Source organism: Thalassophryne amazonica, chromosome 15, assembly GCF_902500255.1.
Source record: "Thalassophryne amazonica chromosome 15, fThaAma1.1, whole genome shotgun sequence".
NCBI classification, from domain to species: Eukaryota; Metazoa; Chordata; class Actinopteri; order Batrachoidiformes; family Batrachoididae; genus Thalassophryne; species Thalassophryne amazonica.
In genome coordinates, this window is record NC_047117.1 from 8,065,919 (window position 1) to 8,085,924 (window position 20,006).

Here is a 20,006-nt window from a genome sequence, read left to right on the forward strand (position 1 = left end):
CACTCACTTGAGCAGGAGAGTAGAGTCGACATCGATGGTGCATAAGCCCCTCCTGCGATACAACACCTCCTGCTCCTCCATCTCGTATCGATGCCGTTACTCCACCACTTGGACCCGCAACTGTTCCGGCTGCAATTGCACTTGACACTGCACCTCCCACACAGGCTCCGCCTCCAACACCACTTGTGGCCCCAGCGATTGCGCCAATATTCCCCATCATGCAGCAGAGTCCTCCCTGGGCCAACTCCAGCTCGATCTCTGCATCCATCTCAGCGTCTTCCTGAGCCTCCTTGTTGGAATCGTCCAGATGCTTCATGAGGACGGCCACCACCACGTTTATGAGGACAAACTGAGCCGTGAGCACAAAAGACACGAAATACAGCGGGGAGATGAACTGGAGCCCAGCATGGCAGCCATAGTCGCTGCCTGGACGACCTGGAGGACATTCCCTCAGTGTGTCCTGATCAGTGGGCAGAATTCAGGAAAAAAGAAAGAATAAAAAAACAACTATTTGACAGAGCCATTCAGAAATTAATCCAAAGTGCACTTTGTCAACTTCTTGTCAGTCTGGCTTGTTGACAGCTTGAAGTGTGCTTAAAGCTGCTGACTTCCTCACAGTCACTCTGTCTGAGGGTCTCATCAGTGCTGATTAACTGTCTCCCAGGTATCACCTGGGACAAAATTTCAAGAGGCACTTGGGTGTGACAGGAATGTCAGATCTTCCCGAGGACGTGGGGAGGGCTGCATTATGCCAGTTTTCATTCTTGGCAGGTTTTGTCAAGTGCACGCTTAATATTTTTACCACCATCTCTGCTGAACTCTTTCAGACCTCTAGTCAGCAGAGCGCAGATCAAAACCACGTCTAGTTTTTTGCATCACCAAAGTGCCGGTGGAATTTAAAATGAAGTGATATAAACAAAGACACCAAGAAAACGTGGTCCGGGTTAGGGTCATGGTTAGAGGTTAGGCTAGGTTTAGGGGTAGGGTTAATCCAGGGCCCGCTTCACACATGGGGATGGGTTCCCATTGGGCTAACATTACATCCTAAATAAAGATCTCGCATTGGTTGTAAACTCACCTACATTCAAATCAGAGTGAACATTGGGAAGACATTTGACGTAGAAACTTTTTAGCATTTTTTTAAATCTGAAAATAAATCAATACAAAAATAACAGTTGAAGGTGGCCAATGTGGACCAGACTGTCTGTTGATCAACAAACAGATGTTGGTCCATATCTTGGTGAGCTACAGTGCATTTGATAGTGTCCAACATCACCTTGCTATGTACATGCTAATTAAGGTGCAGAGCACAAATGGATTTTATTTAATCTCTTAATTATGGGTGTGTTTTTGCCATAGCATGAATTAAACCAATCATATTCGTCATTAAATTTAATAGCTGGGTGCACTGCACACTGGGGTATTGCTGTTTAGACCGGAGAGGTTTTCGGAAAAGTAAATGGATCTGCAAGCCAAGTGCACCAGTGGATTATTAACTGGAGCACCTTGTAGTGGCCATACTAATACACCATCCAGTGCCTGACCACACCTCAAGAGTACAAGGACATTTATTATTTAAAGTATGTGGATGTTGGTCGTGAAAATGACAAATGCATCAGAGAAAACTAGCAACTGTGCTTGTGCTGCACTGTGTGGGTCTGTGAAAGGAACCATAGATTCCATATCCCTCAAACATCTTTTCAAACACCAAATGTGCTGCATTACACCAGCATGTAGACAGCCAACAAATAATAACCAGTTGTTTCATTTTACAGTTTGAAAAACTACCATTAATTAGCAAAACCAATTGCAGAACACACACTTTGTATGTTTGCGATACCTTCATGATGCCATTCCAGTTGTCTCCAGTGGAAACCTGGAAAAGGGTGAGAAAGGCCATTCCAAAGTTTTCAAAGGTAGCATGACGGCTCATTCCTTCACAGGGGTAGTCAGCGTTACACACTGAGAAGAAAAAGACAAAAACACTGTGCTTAATTCTAAGTCCCTTTGGCTTCTCCCCTTTTTCCCCACCTTGGGTTTGTCACAGCAGATCTGAGATGGATATGCAATTTGATTTAGTACATTTACTCCGGATATTCTTCCTGATGCAGCTCCATATTACATGGAGAATGCAGCAGGGATGGTCTTGAACTGAAAACCTTCTGATCTAGAAACAAGCGTACTAACCACTTGGGCACTATGCCCTGAAATTCTCTGATTTATACACGTATGAATTTGTTTTGTTGTGCACAGAGCTGGCAGGTCCATGAGATATTGAGGTGGGCCACCAGTATGTAGACCTGGATTTGATTCCAGCTCATGCTATGTGCCCATGTCTTTGGACCAAGACACTGTCTGCACTGTCCCAGTCCATCAGCTGTAAGTGGGTACTGGCCATGACAGGGGAAGTGACCTGCAATGGACTGCCATTATGACCAGAGGGAGTCATAAACTCCCATCTGTTTGAAGCTTTGGAATTTGGAGATAAGTACCGGTGTCACCGACCAATTGGTCCCCCCTGCCTTCACTGCACATGCATCATGTTGGAGCATCGTCATTTCTAAGAGATCCACTGATTATCATCTCATTTCTGCTTAAAACTTCATATTAGGGGAGCTACGACCACTACCTTTGCACCCCCCACCCCCCAGGACTAAACCAAACCAACTTTTTTAGGTTCCTTAGATGACCCCAAAACACAATCAGGATGTTCCCAAAAATAAAAACTGGCCTCAAGCCAGTTATCCAAGATGGCCACCAAAATAGGGTTTTTCACTAAAACACCTTGAGACAACATATAAACAACTTAAATATCACAGAGATTCAATGGGAAGACCATTGCAGGTCACAGCAAACTCATTTGTACCTAAACTAAATTCATTCATGGGTTTAAGATTCAAAATGGCGTCCAAAATGGCCACCAATAGACCCTTATCATTAAAATACATAGTAGGAACAAACAATAGACTTAATAATGACAGAAATCATTGGTGTTTTAGTGAAAAAATCCTATTTTGCAGGTCATCTTGGATGCCATCTTGGATAACTGGCTTGAGGCCAGTTTTTGTTTTTGGGAACATCCTGATTGTGTTTTGGGGTCATCTAAGGAACCTAAAAGAGTTTAGTTTGGGAGGGGGGTGCAAAGGAAGGGGTCATAGCTCCCCTAGTAGCACTCCAGTCATCATCCATCTCAGCGACAGATATCTGAAGCTTTGGTACAAATTTCCACATAAATTCAGCATTATTTCGTAATAAACAAAGGGGGAACGATCAGAGGGACACAGCAGCACATCTCAGTCTGATGTGCTGCTACATCATTTCAGAGCTGTCAGTAGCGATTCACCAATTTTTTTTGCCTCGCTTCTGCTTAAAACAGTCTTGTTTCTGTTTTAAACCTCTGGGGTCCGATGGCATTTTTTGGACAGTTTACTCGCCTGGCATAAATGTGTTATTTTTGCTGTTAAAAGCTCACCCTGCATCCCACAATCAAGTGGTACATCTCTTTTTTTCAGGACAACCTGCACTTTCAGAATATATATGCTGTAGTGGTGTTTTATAAGTGTAATAAAGGTTTACAATCAGAAATAAGAAAGGAAAAAATAAAGCGGAAAACAATTTTCACACACATTTATTCAAACCACACAGCAAAATATAATAAACAATTATTTTGACACTTTATAAAGGTAGAGGGTTAAACTGACTTTAGAATGATTTAAGAGGTTTCAATTTGTCATCTTATGGCTAATAATCACATTATTCCCTTTGATTGCTTTGGTTGTAGAGAGCCAGACTCAGAGTCAGTCTCAGACGCATGCAGTGAATGCAGGGCGGACCAGTTTTTAGAGGGGACCGTTCGGTTGATGACACCGGCACCAATGGGCATCAAGGCCTGTGTGGGACTTCATCAGTGTTTGTGCAGTTTATCTAAATTAACTATGACCCAGATTGCAGATACAAGTTTCTGAGAATATGTTAGAAAAAAGGTTAAATGCTAACTGTCAGGGATCAACCACTAAATGATAACTACTGTTACTCTGACCACATATGCTAATGCTAATTTAGGATAATTCGGATGCATCACATCTGTAAATCTCTTCTGCATGTAACACATAAAAGCTACATGTGTATGAAACCATTTTAGGATCCTGCCATCCAGTTAGGTCAGTAATTTTCCTTACAAGAAGAAAATAAATCAAACATTCCTGTAAACCTACCTAAGGCCATGTTATTAATTTGGGATGTTTCAGTGTATTTTTTTTGTCAGATTAATTTCCATATACAGCATGTTTTACACATGTTTTGTCGATAAACATTCATATTCCTGCTGCTGCTACTGCTGTGTGTGTGTGTGTGTGTGTGTGTGTGTGTGTGTGTGTGTGTGTGTGTGTGTGTGTGTGTGTGTGTGTGTGTGTGTGTGTGTGTGTGTGTGTGTGTGTGGACCTACATCTCAGTGACCGCTTTGTGCATTTCCTTCATACTTGGTATGAACCCAGTATCCGTGCCATCATGTGCATCATAACCATTTTGAAAGTGGCCACACTGGACACTGAAATCTCATACTCCCATCTTTGATATCAACATTTACTGTAAGGATGGAGGTCTTCAGAAAATCCTTGAAACCTTTGAGAAAGCCTACATCAATCTGGGTCTTCACATAAATCTAAAGAACACACAGATCCTGTATCAGCCTCCATCCAACATGGTCAGTCCAAAGCTTCCTGTTGTGAAACTGCATGGACAGGTCCTGGAGAACGTGACCCACTTTCCATACCTGGGCGGCCATGTGTCATCAAATGCCCACAATCCTTGTCTACAAAGCTGTTGTCATGTCAACCCTACTGTATGGATCTGAGACCTGGACCATCTACCAACACCACCCAAAGACCTTCATGTTTTTTCATGAACGTTGCCTGAAGAGTATCCTTCACATCAAATGGGAAGACTACAGTACCAATATCAGCCAAACTCCAGAGTATCAAGCGTGTGATCATCAAGAACCAGGTTTGGCAGGCTACATCATTAGGAAGGTATGATGGCCGACTTCCCAAGCAGATCTTCTACTGCCAGCTGAGTGAAGGAAAATGGTCCAGAGAAGCACAGAAGAAACACTACAAGGACCTCCTGAAGCACAATCTCAACAGCTGCTACTGGAAGCCCTGAGAAGAAGATGCGAGCCAGCTGGTGAGCAATATTCCACAGAGGGATGGAAGTCTTTGAAAAAATGCAGATGAACAACACAGAGGAGAAGAGGAAAAAGAGGACAGAGACAAAGCAAGATCCTGACCAGCAGAAGCTTCCCACAGCAACCACATGCAGCATCTGTCAGAAACAATGTGCAACAAGACTGGGCCTGTTCACTCACCTCCGCATCCACCATCCTGTCTGGGAATTGACTAAGAGACAATCTTCCTCACCACTGAGGGATTGCACAGTATGGAGACAGTAAAGGTACAAATCAGATCCAATTCATCCTGTTGCTCATGATATTATCCCTGTATAATATATATATGTGCTTGACTTGTGTATGAATTTTTCCAGTACGTATTATATTTGACTTTGTTCACTAAAAATATTGGAATATTACAAATATATTTGGTGACTTGATTTAATTTAGGGTGATCTTCAATTGACAATTTTTTTTACCCCAATTCATGTCCTGGTTTCAAAATTGAAGAAATTGGGTCAAGTTTATTAAAAAAGTTCAAAACTGTATTATTAGATGGCCACTTACAAATGAATGTAACCCGTTATTGCAGAATACACTAGAGTATGGATGAGCAACTCCCAAGTTATTCCCACACTTTTCCGCAAAGCTAAAATGTAGCTGTTTACATTTCAAAACTGTCTTCTCTTGAAGAGTGTGCATTGCTTTTTATTACATTTATGAGGCATCCTGTCCAGAGTGTACCCTGCCTCATGCCCTATGACTGCTAGGAATGGTTCAGCCATTTTCCATTAGTTTTCTTTCTGTTTACATAATTCTTAAAAAAAAAACAAAACATGCATCTAAACAATATTTTCAAACTAAATGCATACATGCCATTGCAACAGGATTTCACTCGACAAACCTCGTACACTAACGTCTGAGCAGATTCCATTTCTGTCAGCAGGCAGAAAAAGAGACAGGCAAAACTTTTTTATTTGACAGGTCAAACAAACTGAGAAGCTCATTTCCAAGATAAACATAACAGAGTAGCCACGATGTCCGCTGAGCAAACACACTGTTGATAGGCCGCATGGCATTTTGAAAACTGGGTGAAGTGGGTCAACAGGCACCAACAGCCACAGACTTCTATCAGATCCCATTTTGTGAACAGAAGAACACATTAAAAGCTTTCTATCTTTTCATTATAATTGAAAAACCTCAGAACCATCAACCAATATTTAAATCTTTAATTTTTATAACCTGCAGCAGCAGACACCCCCCCCCCCCCCCCACACACACACACACTCACACACATTTGAAAATGTTACACAGATGAATGTGTAATAATGTGAACACCAAACTGAAAAAATAAGTAACTTCAGCATGCAAAGTTTGCTGTTGCTAAAATATGTAATGTACATGACTATAAATAAGTTTAATGTGTGGCCACTTTTCGAATTTACAAATACGTCATTTCTTTTCTATGGCATCCTGAGATTTATAAGTAATCAGGTTGTATTTAATCAGGTAACTTGTGTTGTTGTGGACTGCGTAGTAAACCTACAAAGAAATAGTAAAAAAAAAAAAAAAAAGATGTTTGTAATTAAATAAAATTTTGAATATAAATAAAACTAGTGTAAAGTTTGCTTATTGAAATTGTAGGGTATCAAATAATTCTGCACTACATCAACTACAAAAACAGCAATCAGTCATTATTGGTCCCACTCAATGTGACCTCTGACCCTTTGCGTCACCTTTTAACAGTGTGTTTGTTGTGTGCATTGGTCAGAAATCATTTGAGAAGCTGAACATTATTTCACACAGTATTTTATTTAAAAAGAGTAATTTCATTAAAATAAATAAATAAAGAGGGCAGGAATGTTGTTCCCTTTGACCCTTCACCTCATAAAAAGCAGATCAAAAACAACGCTATGGCCTTGAGCTTCAAAACTGCCTTAACTAATTAAAGAGGAGCATTCAGATTTAAAACAACTGTGATGACAGGATGCAGTTTAATCACAGCTTTTATCTCTGCTCGCATTAATAAAAATTTGCAGTATTTCAGACAGCTGTACTTCAAATACTTACCAAGTTCTCCAAACAGCTCCACCCCCAAAGCGGCGTAAATGAAAAAGAGCAACATGAAGAGCAGGCCGAGGTTTCCCACCTGTCAGAAAAAAAGACCAATCATTCATTGTGCTCACTGGCCACATTTACAGTAGTGTTCAGAATAATAGTAGTACTATGTGACTAAAAAGATTAATCCAGGTTTTGAGTATATTTCTTATTGTTACATGGGAAACAAGGTACCAGTAGATTCAATAGATTCTCACAAATCCAACAAGACCAAGCATTCATGATATGCACACGCTTAAGGCTATGAAATTGGGCTATTAGTAAAAAAAAGTAGAAAAGGGGGTGTTCACAATAATAGTAGTGTAGCATTCAGTCAGTGAGTTTGTCAATTTTGTGGAACAAAGAGGTGTAAATCAGGTGTCCTCTATTTAAGGATGAAGCCAGCACCTGTTGAACATGCTTTAGTCTTTGAAAGCCTGAGGAAAATGGGACGTTCAAGACATTGTTCAGAAGAACAGCGTAGTTTGATTAAAAAGTTGATTGGAGAGGGGAAAACTTAAAAGCAGGTGCAAAAAAGGCTGTTTATCTTCAATGATCTACAATGCTTTAAAATGGACAAAAAAACCAGAGACACGTGGAAGAAAACGGAAAACAACCATCAAAATGGATAGAAGAATAACCAGAATGGCAAAGGCTCACCCATTGATCAGCTCCAGGATGATCAAAGACAGTCTGGAGTTACCTGTAAGTGCTGTGACAGTTAGAAGACACCTGTGTGAAGCTAATTTATTTGCAAGAATCCCCCGCAAAGTCCCTCTGTTAAATAAAAGACATGTGCAGAAGAGGTTACAATTTGCCAAAGAACACATCAACTGGCCTAAAGAGAAATGGAGGAATATTTTGTGGACTGATGAGAGTAAAATTGTTCTTTTTGGGTCCAAGGGCTGCAGACTGCAGACTGCAGGCTGCAGACCCCAAACTCTGAATTCAAGCCACATTTCACAGTGAAGACAGTGAAGCATGGTGGTGCAAGCATCATGATATGGGCATGTTTCTCCTACTATGGTGTTGGGCCAATATATCGCATACCAGGTATCATGGATCAGTTTGGATATGTCAAAATACTTGAAGAGGTCATGCCCTTGAAATGGGTGTTTCAACAAGACAATGACCCCAAGCACACTAGTAGTAAGTCCCTTCGGCTGCTCCCTTGTTTGCACTCAGGGTCGCCACAGCAAATACAAGGTGGATCTGCATGTTGAATTGGCACAGGTTTTACGCCGGATGCCCTTTCTGATGTAACTCCACATTACATGGAGAAATGTGGCAGGGGTGGGATTTGAACCCGGAACCTTCTGCACTGAAACCAAGCACATTAACCACTTGGACACCACCCCTAACCCAAGCACACTAGTAAATGAGCAAAATATTGGTTCCAAACCAACGAAATTAATGCTTCGCAGATGTGAAGAAATCATGAAAAACTGTGGTTATACAACTAAATACTAGTTTAGTGATTCACAGGATTGCTAAAAAAGCAGTTTGAACATAACAGTTTTGAGTTTGTAGCATCAACAGCAGATGCTACTATTATTGTGAACACCCCCTTTTCTACTTTTTTTACTAATAGCCCAATTTCATAGCCTTAAGAGTGTGCATATCATGAATGCTTGGTCTTGTTGGATTTGTGAGAATCTACTGAATCTACTGGTACCTTGTTTCCCATGTAACAATAAGAAATATACTCAAAACCTGGATTAATCGTTTTAGTCATATAGCACTACTATTATTCTGAACACTACTGTACATGACCATCGTAATCAAATAACTGTTAGTAATTAGATAATAATCTGATCTCTCATGTTTACATGCATGTCAGTAATCTGGTAATTGGAAAAACCGGGTGTACATGATTTCAGTTCATTAGTTGGATTTCTTTGGAAGTGGAGAAAGAAGAAAGGGCAGCTCCTGAAGAAAACGCATAGACTGAAAAAATGCTAAATGGAATGCAGTTATGTTGTGCTTTTCTATCTGAATCCGAAGCTCAAAGTGCTTTACAATGTTTCCTCGCATTCACTCATTAACACAGACACACCGTTGTCAGGGTGCTGCCATGCGAGGCGCTGTCTATACACCGGGAGCAACTAGGGGATTTTTAAAGGTCCTTGCTCAAAGGCCCTTCGTGATTTTCTGGTCTGGCTGGGTTTTGAACCAAGAATCCTCTGGTATGAAGCTCCTGAAAAAGAGTCCCCCCCCCGCCCTCAGAAGGTTTGCAAAGTTTATGTCCTCGCGGTCAAAATATGACATCATAGTTTTAGGAAACTCTGCTCAACTTTAATTTATTTGTCTATAAACCGCATAGAACACCAAGAAATTTGCTCTTTAGAATGCTGAAACAACATACAATCAACTTTTTTTTTTTTTTTTTTGGATATACAACAGACTCTTTGAACTTTGTGGCCAGGACACTCTTGCAAACGAGATTTTTAATCTCAATGAGACTTTTTCCTGGTTAAATAAAGGTAAAGAGAAAGAAAAAGATCTGATGAAAGATCTGCAGGGGAACAAAGGTCCAAGTCTTTAGGGTCTTTGTGCTTCTTATGTTCCTAGATGGTTGTGACACTAGGACATGAAGCAGTGATCTAAGGTAATGACTAGACATCTTTGGTACTAGGTCTTTCTGGAGGTTCATGGGTACCACTGCAATGGCTTTGGATCACTTGCATTGTGAGGGAAGATCAGCTATGACATTCTGGCCACATGGCTCATTTCTCTGTCCATGATCTGGCACACAGATGCATCCATTTTGAGGACCTCAATAGGTTGAAAAGGTGAAGGTCATGTCCATTTTTCACCTGGCTATGGCAGATTGATGGATACCGTCACTTTCGGGAATTGGGCTTCGACTGGTTTTCTGCCTGGGTTCCATGGTGACCAGGTCCATGTTGTGCTGGATACAGCTATATGTGGTACCAGGACATGCTGCCGGATTTTACTTGATAATGTACATTATTGATACTTTTCTTCAGACAAGTTGGGATGGCTACGTGGGCATCACCAAGTCACTGAATATATCTTAGTCTTCATTTATGTCAATCATTGAGAAAGACAAATAGCATGGTACCATATGGAAAACTTTTGGAACAGGTAGTTTTTGTGAGGAAACCCACCAAAACACTCAGGTGAACTCCAGAGAATGACAGTTGTGTGTGAGTACGACATCACGCTTGGTGCCCAGCTGGATGCACGACATCCTGCACGCTGACTTTTTCATGGACGTTTTGCAATGCAATTGATGCCCATGAATTTTTAAAAAGCTGCATTATGTTTTGATATTTTCTCAGGCCCAAAGGTCATGCCGATAAATCTGCACAAACAGAATGCTAAAAAAAAGTAGAGGAAAACAGAAAAAGTGGCTGGAGGTAACAATGATTCAAAGCTCTGCAACAAAACCCTGTCTGCCTCAAATCGGGGATAATCGCTCCAGTATGCAGTTTGGGGCAAAATGCAGCTTGCTGACTTCTGAATAGTACGTTTGTTTCTGTGTAGCACTCTGCCAATGATATGCAGAGCAAATGGCGGATGGGACCCCTGAGGTGCAATCGCAAGAACTATGCAGAGCAGCCTCAGCCAAGTCACCTCACATTTCAGGGCTGCAGTGCAAACTATGAATACCTGGCAAACACAAAACACAGAGAACAGATTAGGAAAGGACAAAACAAAGAGAGGAAAACGCGAGAGGTTATTCCTCAAGGCTGTGCATTGCTTTCTTTCCTTTCACTTGTGGATGTTTATGTGTCCTGATGGATATTAAAAAGCACCAGTTGCCCTGAAGTGGTTTATGGTGTGTAACATAGGAAAGAACGCCTCTGATGATACACATAAAATTCACTTTATTAGTCCGGGGAGTCCGATTTGGCTGCTGTAAGCTGTAGTACAATTTCTGTTGTGGCTCTGGCGGGAGCTTTTCCGAGTCTGCGAAACTAAGCACAGTGATGTCACCAAAGTCACAGACAGCAAATGTTTCCCATGAAACATGTGTTACAACATAAATGGAACAAAGAAGGGAAAAGACTGGTTCTTGATGAGGCTAAGAACCAAGAATTTAGTGCAGAGTATCATTATCGGACGTCTACGACCTTTTGGACGACACCTCGCTTGTGATGGCCGTGGGCTCTATGGATGTACTTCTTTGGTAAGACATGTTAAAACTGTCAAATCTGTTGTTGATCAAACTTGGCAGACAGACTAGACCTACGGATTGGAAAAGGTCAGATAGCAAACTCAAATTTCAGGCCCCATGCAATTTGGTGAATTTTATCATAATGAGTTCAGATATAATATTGTTAGTGAATTTGAGTGTTTACTCTGAAATATGGGTGGGGTGTTTCTGTGCTCTTTGAGCATGATTCATTACTACAAATATATCTCAAAAAATAGAATATTGTGAAAAGTTTAAATTTTTTTTCAGTTTTTCAGAAAGCAAAAATTTTATATATTCTTGACTCATTACAGGTGCATCCCAAAAAATTATAATATCATGAAAAAATTCCGAGATTTTCTGTCAGCTACTTCATGAAGGGAAAATTTTATACATTCCAGACTCACTGCAGGTGTATCTAAAATAAATAAATAAATAAATAAAGAGTATATCATGAAAAGGTTCAATATTTTTGTCATGAAGTGAAAGTTTTATATATTCTTGACTCATTATAGGTGTATGTCAAAAACTTATATCATGAAAAAAGACAGGATTGTTTTGAGGCACAAATCTGGCGAAGGGTACAGAAACATTTCTGCTCCTTTGAAGGTCCCAATGAGCACAGTGGACTCCATCATCCATAAATGGAACCACTAGGATTCTTCCTAGAGCTGGCCACTCGTCTAAACCTAGAGATCAGGGATGAAGGGCCTTAGTCAGGGAGGTGACCAACAACCCGATGGTCACTTTGTCAGAGCTCCAGCATTTCTCTGTGGAGAGAGAACTTTCCAGAAGGACAACCATCTCTGCAGCAATCCACCAATCAGGCCTGTATGGTAGAGTGTCCAGACAGAAGCCACATGGCAGCCCACCTGGAGTTTGACAAAAGACACCTGAAGGACTCTCAGACCAGGAGAAACAAAATTCTCTGGTCTGAGAAAGACATGTTCAAAGATCATTGGAGTGGAAACCAGCTAGTTTTTGTGAACAGCAAATGGTGAGGAAGGCAAATTGTATTTTGTCTTCTCCCGGACATGTGCTGGCAGGTGAATTTTCTTTGTTGCCTTCGGGCCGTCGTTATGTTTCACCTGTCTGCAGGACGAATCGGTTGTTAAAATCTTTTATTCCTTCTGCTATCCGTCTTTTAAATTCCTTGTAAGGTGTGGATGTATGGGTATGTGGATGTAGTATGTTGCACATTTTATTTTATGTGGATGTAGTATGTTTTTTTTTTGTTTTTTTTTGTGATGTGCCGGTATGCAGGCTGCTGAAATTAATTGCCCCTGGTGGGATGAATAAAGTTGTCTAAGTCTAAGTCTAAGTGATGAGACAAAGATTGAACTCTTTGCTGTGAATGCCAGAAGTCACGTTTGGAGGAAACCAGGCACCATCCCTACAGTGAAGCATGGTGGTGGCAGCATCATGCTGTGGGGATGTTTGTCAGCAGCAGGAACTGGGAGACTAGTCAGGAATGAGGGAAAGATGAGTGCAGCAATGCACAGAGACATCTTGGATGAAAACCTGCTCCAGAGCGCTCTTGACCTCAGACTGGGGTGACGGTTCATCTTTCAGCAGGACAATGACCCGAAGCACACTGACAAACACACCTTCACAGATCATTAGCCTGGTTCAATGGTTAATGATCCCAGATGATCAGGGTCTGAGGACCTGCTGCAACTTTCATCCACCTTCACAGCCATTGAGTTACCTCCTCCACCTGACTCCTTGTTTCACCAGAGCCAAGTTGATAATAACAAACCTCCAGGGTTCCTGTTGGGCCTTCATGTTACCATAGTGGCCACGGAGCACACAAGGCCCCCAACGTAGTTCAGCCCAACAGGCTGTCCCCTACTTGGTCCCCAACCCAGGTGTCACAACATGGATGAGGGATTGGATTTTGACAATTAATAATGAATATTTAGTCATAGATGCAACAGTTATTTTAAACCCAAATAGTAAACCAGAACTCTTCTTCTGTCGAACTTTTAGGATTACAGTTTTCTGCACAAAACTACCCCAAGTGACCCACACATTGGCTTTAGAAGTATTTTGTTGCAGTCTGAATGTTTTCACCACAACAACAAGAAAACAAAGAAATCTTGCCAAATGAGAAAACGGGGACTGGAAAGAAAACAAGTGGGTAGAAGTGAGTATTGATCAGTGCGGCAGAGATTTCAGTGGCTGTGATCTTACCTCAGTTCATTTGCGTGTTGGCATGTGCACAATTTTCTGTCCAAACACCAGGGAGACAAACTGTTCCCAGAACTCTTCTGCCACAACATTAATGAGCCCGCAGCAAAATAAATACATAAATAAATAATCCCTGTCTCTGAGCTAAGACAGCATTACAAATAATTTTAATAAACAGATGTTTTGGAGAAAACCACACCTCCACAATCACACAAATTTACCCACATGACTGAGCAGAACAGGCTCCAGCTGGAAACTTATTAGAGCCAAATTATTTCATAAAAATCACTCAAGTGGCAGCCAGAAGTAAAGTGAAATACATACATAAATAAATACATATGATAAATACATGATTTAGTCATACACAAAAACTCAGCAAGCTTGTTTTAATACAGCTACTTCAAACTGGGCAAATGAGCTGGATTACCAACCATGAGGGCCCTGTCTCGCCGCATCGATTCAGCCCAGCGTATGCCGATGTACAAAAAAAAAAAAATACGCCAAATACGATGGATGTGTAGAATACGTTATGCAGCTGTCACACCACGACAATTTAGCCAGTGTATGCTGACAACCCCGTTTCCACCAAGCGGTCCAGGTAGGTACTGCATGGTATGGTGCGGGTCAGAACAGTTAAGTCTGGCTTGGTTTACATTTCTACCACCAGCTTAACGCTTTTGTTTGGCAGGGGGAACACGCAGATATATTGACGTACAGGTCATCAAGCACAGGGATGCTGTCGCGTCGCCTCTCCGCTCCACACAGAGGCCAAACATAGTAATTTGCCACAGCAGAGGGTCACCCCTTTGAGTCTGGTCTGCTTGAGGTTTCTTCCTCAAATCATCAGAGGGAGTTTTTTCTTACTACTTTCATCTGTGTGTTTGCTTTTTGGGTCGGTAAGGTTAAACCTTACTTGTGTAAAGCGCCTTGAGGCAACTTTGTTGTGATTTGGTACTATATAAATGAAAATAAATTGAAGCAGATCCAACGTGGATTTGCATGTTGCTTTGGCACAAGTCTTACGATAGATGCTCTTCCTAACGCAATGCCACATTACATGGTGAAATGTAGCAGGGGTGGGGTTTGAAGCGAGAACCTAGCCCACCTGATTACATTATGATCTCTCCTAATATACTCCCCTTCCAATCTAATTTATATATAGATCTGCTGCGGCGACCCCGACTAGAAAACAAGGGAGCAGCCAAAGGGTTTTACTATAATGTAATCAGGTGGGAGCCTTTATAGCCATAAAATGGTCATAGAGTGCTGATGTCCACGTCTTTTCACAATTCCTGTGCTAGTCAGAGGACATACCGGATCAAGACAGCGTCCAGTTTAGAAATGAACGGCACATTTCACTGTTACAGGAGTTTTTGTCATGGAAAGAGGAACAAAGGCGGAGGAATTCCGCGCGTCGTGGCAGAGCTGCATGGCGAAAAGAAACGCCGTGATGAAGCCTCACAGGACATGTTCTGGCATGTTCAGCTCATGCACAATCACAATCGGATATTCACACGACTGGAAAGCAACCGGAATCCATCTCAAATCCACCTTTAAGCCGTCCTGTGAGACCAACACCGAGGTGGTTTTGTCCCGCATAATGAACGGCTCCGTGGCGCGTCCCTCGGCTTCTTTTTCCATGAAAAAAAAACTCCTGTAACGGTGGAATGTGCCGGAAAAAGTGCTGACGTCCACATCTTCTGCCTTTTTGTGAAAGTCAGACGAGGTCCCGGATCAACAAAGCTTTCACGTTGGAAATGATCTGGTTGTTTGTGGGGGGCGTCAGCCTGTCCATCGGCGCTGGGAGCGCGATGCGCTCTCAGCAGTTGTGAGCCATCCTTAAAGGGGCAGTAACACCCCGTAATCTGTTTAATCCCCATAAAATCGTCCCTGAAAGCCATATTAATTTTTCGAACGGTGTCCACCTGGAGGTCTCTTACAGTTTCTGGAAAAAAATTGATGCAGCAAAGATCCAAATCATTCAGACATTTATTCGCAATAAAAAATAGACGAGAGGGGTAGACCACACCTCACTCAAAGCCTGCTCACAGGCGAATGAAGCAACCGACAGGCATGAAAAAACTCACGCATGCGCACGAGGGTTCAAGCTTGGCTGACGCAATCACACGTGATTCAAATCCATATGGTTTTTGAAAAAAATAATAAGGTCTGATACTTTTCTAACAGACCTCGTATATATATATATATATATATATATATATATATATATATATATATATATATATATATATATATATATATATATATATATATATATATATATATGCCCCACAGTCAGTTGGTGCCTGTAATTATCCCCAGATTCGACGCATGAAAAGGATGAGATATAAACAAAAACACTGTCTGAAGACTTTACAGTGCTTTCATTTATTTGTAAAATTTCACATTTTCAAATTCTAATTCAAATTTCAAACTGTTGTGTGGGCCGCTGAAGAGGAGGTACTGCTGGCCCACCACCAGAGGGCGCCCTGCCTGAAGTGCGGGCTTCAGGCACGAGGGGGCGCAACCGCCTCGTAGGAGCAACCGGGAGTGACAGGTGTCACTCATCATCTACACCAGCTGTCACTCATCACCATCATCTCCATAAAAGCTGGGCAGCAACTCCACCTCGCTGCCGAGATATCGTCTTACCTCAGGTAAAACTCTCAGCCGTTTTTGGTGCTGAACGCACGTTTTGTTCTCCTGAATATTTTTGCAGGCGTACCTGTTTGACTACTCGCAGCTGGGAGCTGGGTTTGTGGATTGTGGAGGAGTCGACGCTCTTCACTCCTCACACCAAACCTGATAAGTAGTTCATTCAGGCTCTGCACGTATATTGTTCCTGTTTCGGAGGTGGAGGTGTTTTTCCCACCCATTAACAGAGAGACTGCTGCTGATTGTTCTACTGGGTGTGTGCACACACACCCACCATTAACTGTTTCTGCCTCCTGCCAGCAGTACCAGGTCTGACAGCTGGAGACGGTGGCCACCTGGGGACTCAGGACTTGGCGGCTCCGGTGTACTTCAGATCCGTTGGCAGTGGAAATCGTGTGGGGCCCAGCTCTTCTCTGGACAGACGTCTTCTATCCTCGAGCCTGCCCACATGTCACCTTTGTATATTGACTTAAGTCAAAACCTGTGATTGTCTGTATTTCGTTGTGCACATTCACAACATTAAATTATCTTTTTGGCTCATCCATTGTCCGTTCATTTACGCCCCCTGTTGTGGGTCTGTCACTACACTTTCCCAACACAAACAATTCAAATAAAAATATATTAAACCTATATCAAATATATCAAATTAAAATCATATTAAAATAAAATATAAAAAATTCTGACTGGTCTTCGTTGGAATTGAAAACAAAAATGGGAGGAAAAAAGCTTGCACAATTAAAGAGGAGAACTACCAGCAGCTTTTGTCAGTAGTGAGAATAAAAGTTAATGGCCTATATTCACAGGTCTGTATTCTCCTGAATAAATGACAGGAGCACTGGTTCAGCAACATCAGGGTCAAAATCATCAGAACAAAGTCATAATTCTCAAGTAGCTTCTGCAGACACTGCTCGCATTTTCCAAATGTTAATGAAGTCCATGGAGTATGTGATAAGATTCTGTGTGTGTGTAAGTAAGTAAGTAAGTAAGTAAGCTTTATTTATAAAGCGCCTTTCACAGACCAGGGTCACAAAGCGCTGCACATGGCATACAAAAATAATCTAAAAATAACATACGAAAACAATAAAATACAATATTAGGCTAAAAAGCTAACTTAAAGAAATGTGTCTTTAGTTGCCTTCTAAAAGTATCTATACAATCCAGAGAACGAAGGGCACAGGGAAGCTCATTCCAGAGGCTAGGCGCCACCGCTTTAAAAGATCTGTCCCCGCGAGTTTTAAAACGGGTCCGAGGAACCATCAACAGGTTCTGATTGGACGACCTGAGGCTCCTGGAGGACGCATAAGGCTGTAATGAATCCTATAGGAGACAGGCAGCCAATGCAAAGTATAAGAATAGGAGTAATATGGTCCCTTCCAGCGGGTGCGGGTAAGCAGGCGCGCAGCAGAATTTTGCACAACCTGCAGACGGGCCAAATCCTTCTTATTCAGACAGGTGAAGAGACTGTTACAATAATCCAAACACGATGAGACGAACGCATGAACAATCATCTCAAGCTCTTTTAAAGTCACCATCTTACGGAGCTTAGAGATGTTCCGAATTTGGAAAAAACAGTTCTTAACCAGGTAATTTGTGTGCTGCTCCAAAGACATTCCTCCATCCAAAATGACACCCAGGTTACGCAGGCTGCTTTTGACCATACAGCTTAGGCTACCGAGATGCTGCTTAATTCCAGGTACAGCACTATCTGGTGCTACAATCAGAGTCTTAGTCTTATTGGAATTTAACTGCAGACTGTTCTCAGTGAGCCATTCCTTAATTTTGGCCAAACAATTTGTGAGAGAGCAGAGTTTCTGTGGCTCAGTTGTCTTAAAAGAGCAGTACAGCTGCAGATCATCGGCATACAAATGATAGGACACATCACTGAACTGCTGGATCAGCTTGCTGAGAGGAAGGAGATACAATGAGAACAAAACAGGTCCCAAGACCGATCCCTGTGGCACACCCCACAGAAGATCTGCAGATTCCGACACTGCATTGCCCACCGTCACACTAAAAGTTCTACCAGTCAGGTAAGAGGTAAACCACTCTAAAACACAACCTGACATTCCAACCAAATCCCGCAATCTGTTTATCAGAATGCCATGGTCAACGGTATCAAACGCTGAAGACAGATCAAACAGAACCAGCAGAACCAGAACATTTGCCAGTGTCAGCTGCCATCATCATGTCACTAGACACCTTCAACAGGGCTGTTTCAGTAGAATGAAACTCACGGTACCCAGATTGAAAAGTCTCATGGATGTTGTTAGCCTGCAAAAACAATCTCAATTGAGCACAGACTACCTTTTCCAAGACTTTGGCCAAGAAAGGGGTTTTAGATATTGGCCTAAAGTTCTTGAGCTCTGTAGAATCCAATCCAGCTTTCTTTAACTGTGGTTCCACAATGGTATGTGTGTGTGTGTGTGTGTGTGGTTGTGTGTTTTCATACATACTTGAGGCAGAGCCTGAACCACCGTGTCCAGCAGCGCTCTCATCCCAGTGGCCATTTTCAACAACTTTAACACTGCAGAGAGACCACAGAGTATCAGGAATAAAGCTTTTAAGATTTTTTAAAAAATACAACACTGACTGAGCAAAAGGGAGCGAAACAGAGGCCCATAAAGACTCCAACGATACAGAGGAGACAATCAAGAAAGAAGAGGCTGGCAGAGAACAATCGCAACTGTAGGCACAACTGTTTCCAAAGCTCCTGTTCACGCAGGAAGGTGGTTGGCAATGCTGCACACTGCACAGTGATATTCTAAAGCAAACAAGCAAAGGTTACTGAGACAATAAATTCTCCTGGGAAATTATATATGGTGGCCGCGAGAGGTCACAACACTTAGGAATTTAGAAACAGTTGCAAATGCAGAAAACACGTAAAAAAAGAGAGAAGAAAACTCCATCAATGCAAAAACAAACAGCATCAGAAAACATCTTGCAAATTGAGAAAATGTTTGTAAATGCACAACACAAATATAACTTGTGTAGCACATAACTGTGCTGCAGCTAATGCCTATATGCAGATAACGCCTCACACTATGCACCCAAAAACATTACCAAGTGCCACAACACAATGGAAGTACTCACAACACAGAAAGAGGTTTCAAGCTGGAAGATTACTGATTACTGATTTCTACTCTTCGAAGCATTGCACATAAAATAATATGCAAAAATATAGCTGTCTTAAGCATAGTAGAGTAAATAAATAGACAAATTCAGCTTTGATAGCCAGGTAAAGTTAAAGATAAAAGAGTGTTACGATGCACTGAACCATCCGTCAGTAAAAGCCGTCGGTGCAGAAACCTCTTGATTTATTTGTAGTTCTTCCATTGGGATGTGGAGCTTTGCAGCGTGCATGGACTTTTGTGTGCATTGTATGAATTCACAGGTGATACTCTATGCTATGAAATTAAATTGTTGCGTGTATTGTAGGTTATATTTGTATTCTTGCAAGCATTTTCTCAATTTGCAAGGTTTTTTTTTTTGGAAGCAGCAATTGAATTGAACCAGGTGTATTTTTCAGTTTTTATTTTTATTTATTTATTTATATTTGCAAAGTTACTGGAAGTCTAAGTTGCACTACCAGTAATCAGAACTACAACAGCATTCATGACATAGCTGCAGTACAAATGATTCATTTCCCATAACCAGCTATGGGAGGGTACAGTATAGTATGACTGGGAACACTTATTGTTTAAATTATTATTTATTTTTAAAAAAGACTAAATAAGAAGT

The 20,006-nt window shown here is 41.6% G+C and overlaps 1 protein-coding gene across 1 annotated transcript in view; it reads right to left on the reverse strand.

Moving 5' to 3' along the window:
• Positions 1–20,006, reverse strand: part of LOC117525795 (voltage-dependent T-type calcium channel subunit alpha-1I-like) — a 364,422-nt gene that overhangs the window by 30,830 nt on the left and 313,586 nt on the right. The window contains exons 29-32 of the mRNA XM_034187733.1: positions 18,722–18,792; positions 7,235–7,313; positions 1,841–1,962; positions 8–460 (exon numbers count right to left, since the gene is read on the reverse strand). Coding sequence (XP_034043624.1) covers positions 8–460; positions 1,841–1,962; positions 7,235–7,313; positions 18,722–18,792 — 725 coding nt within the window. The remainder of the gene's footprint in view (positions 1–7; positions 461–1,840; positions 1,963–7,234; positions 7,314–18,721; positions 18,793–20,006) is intronic.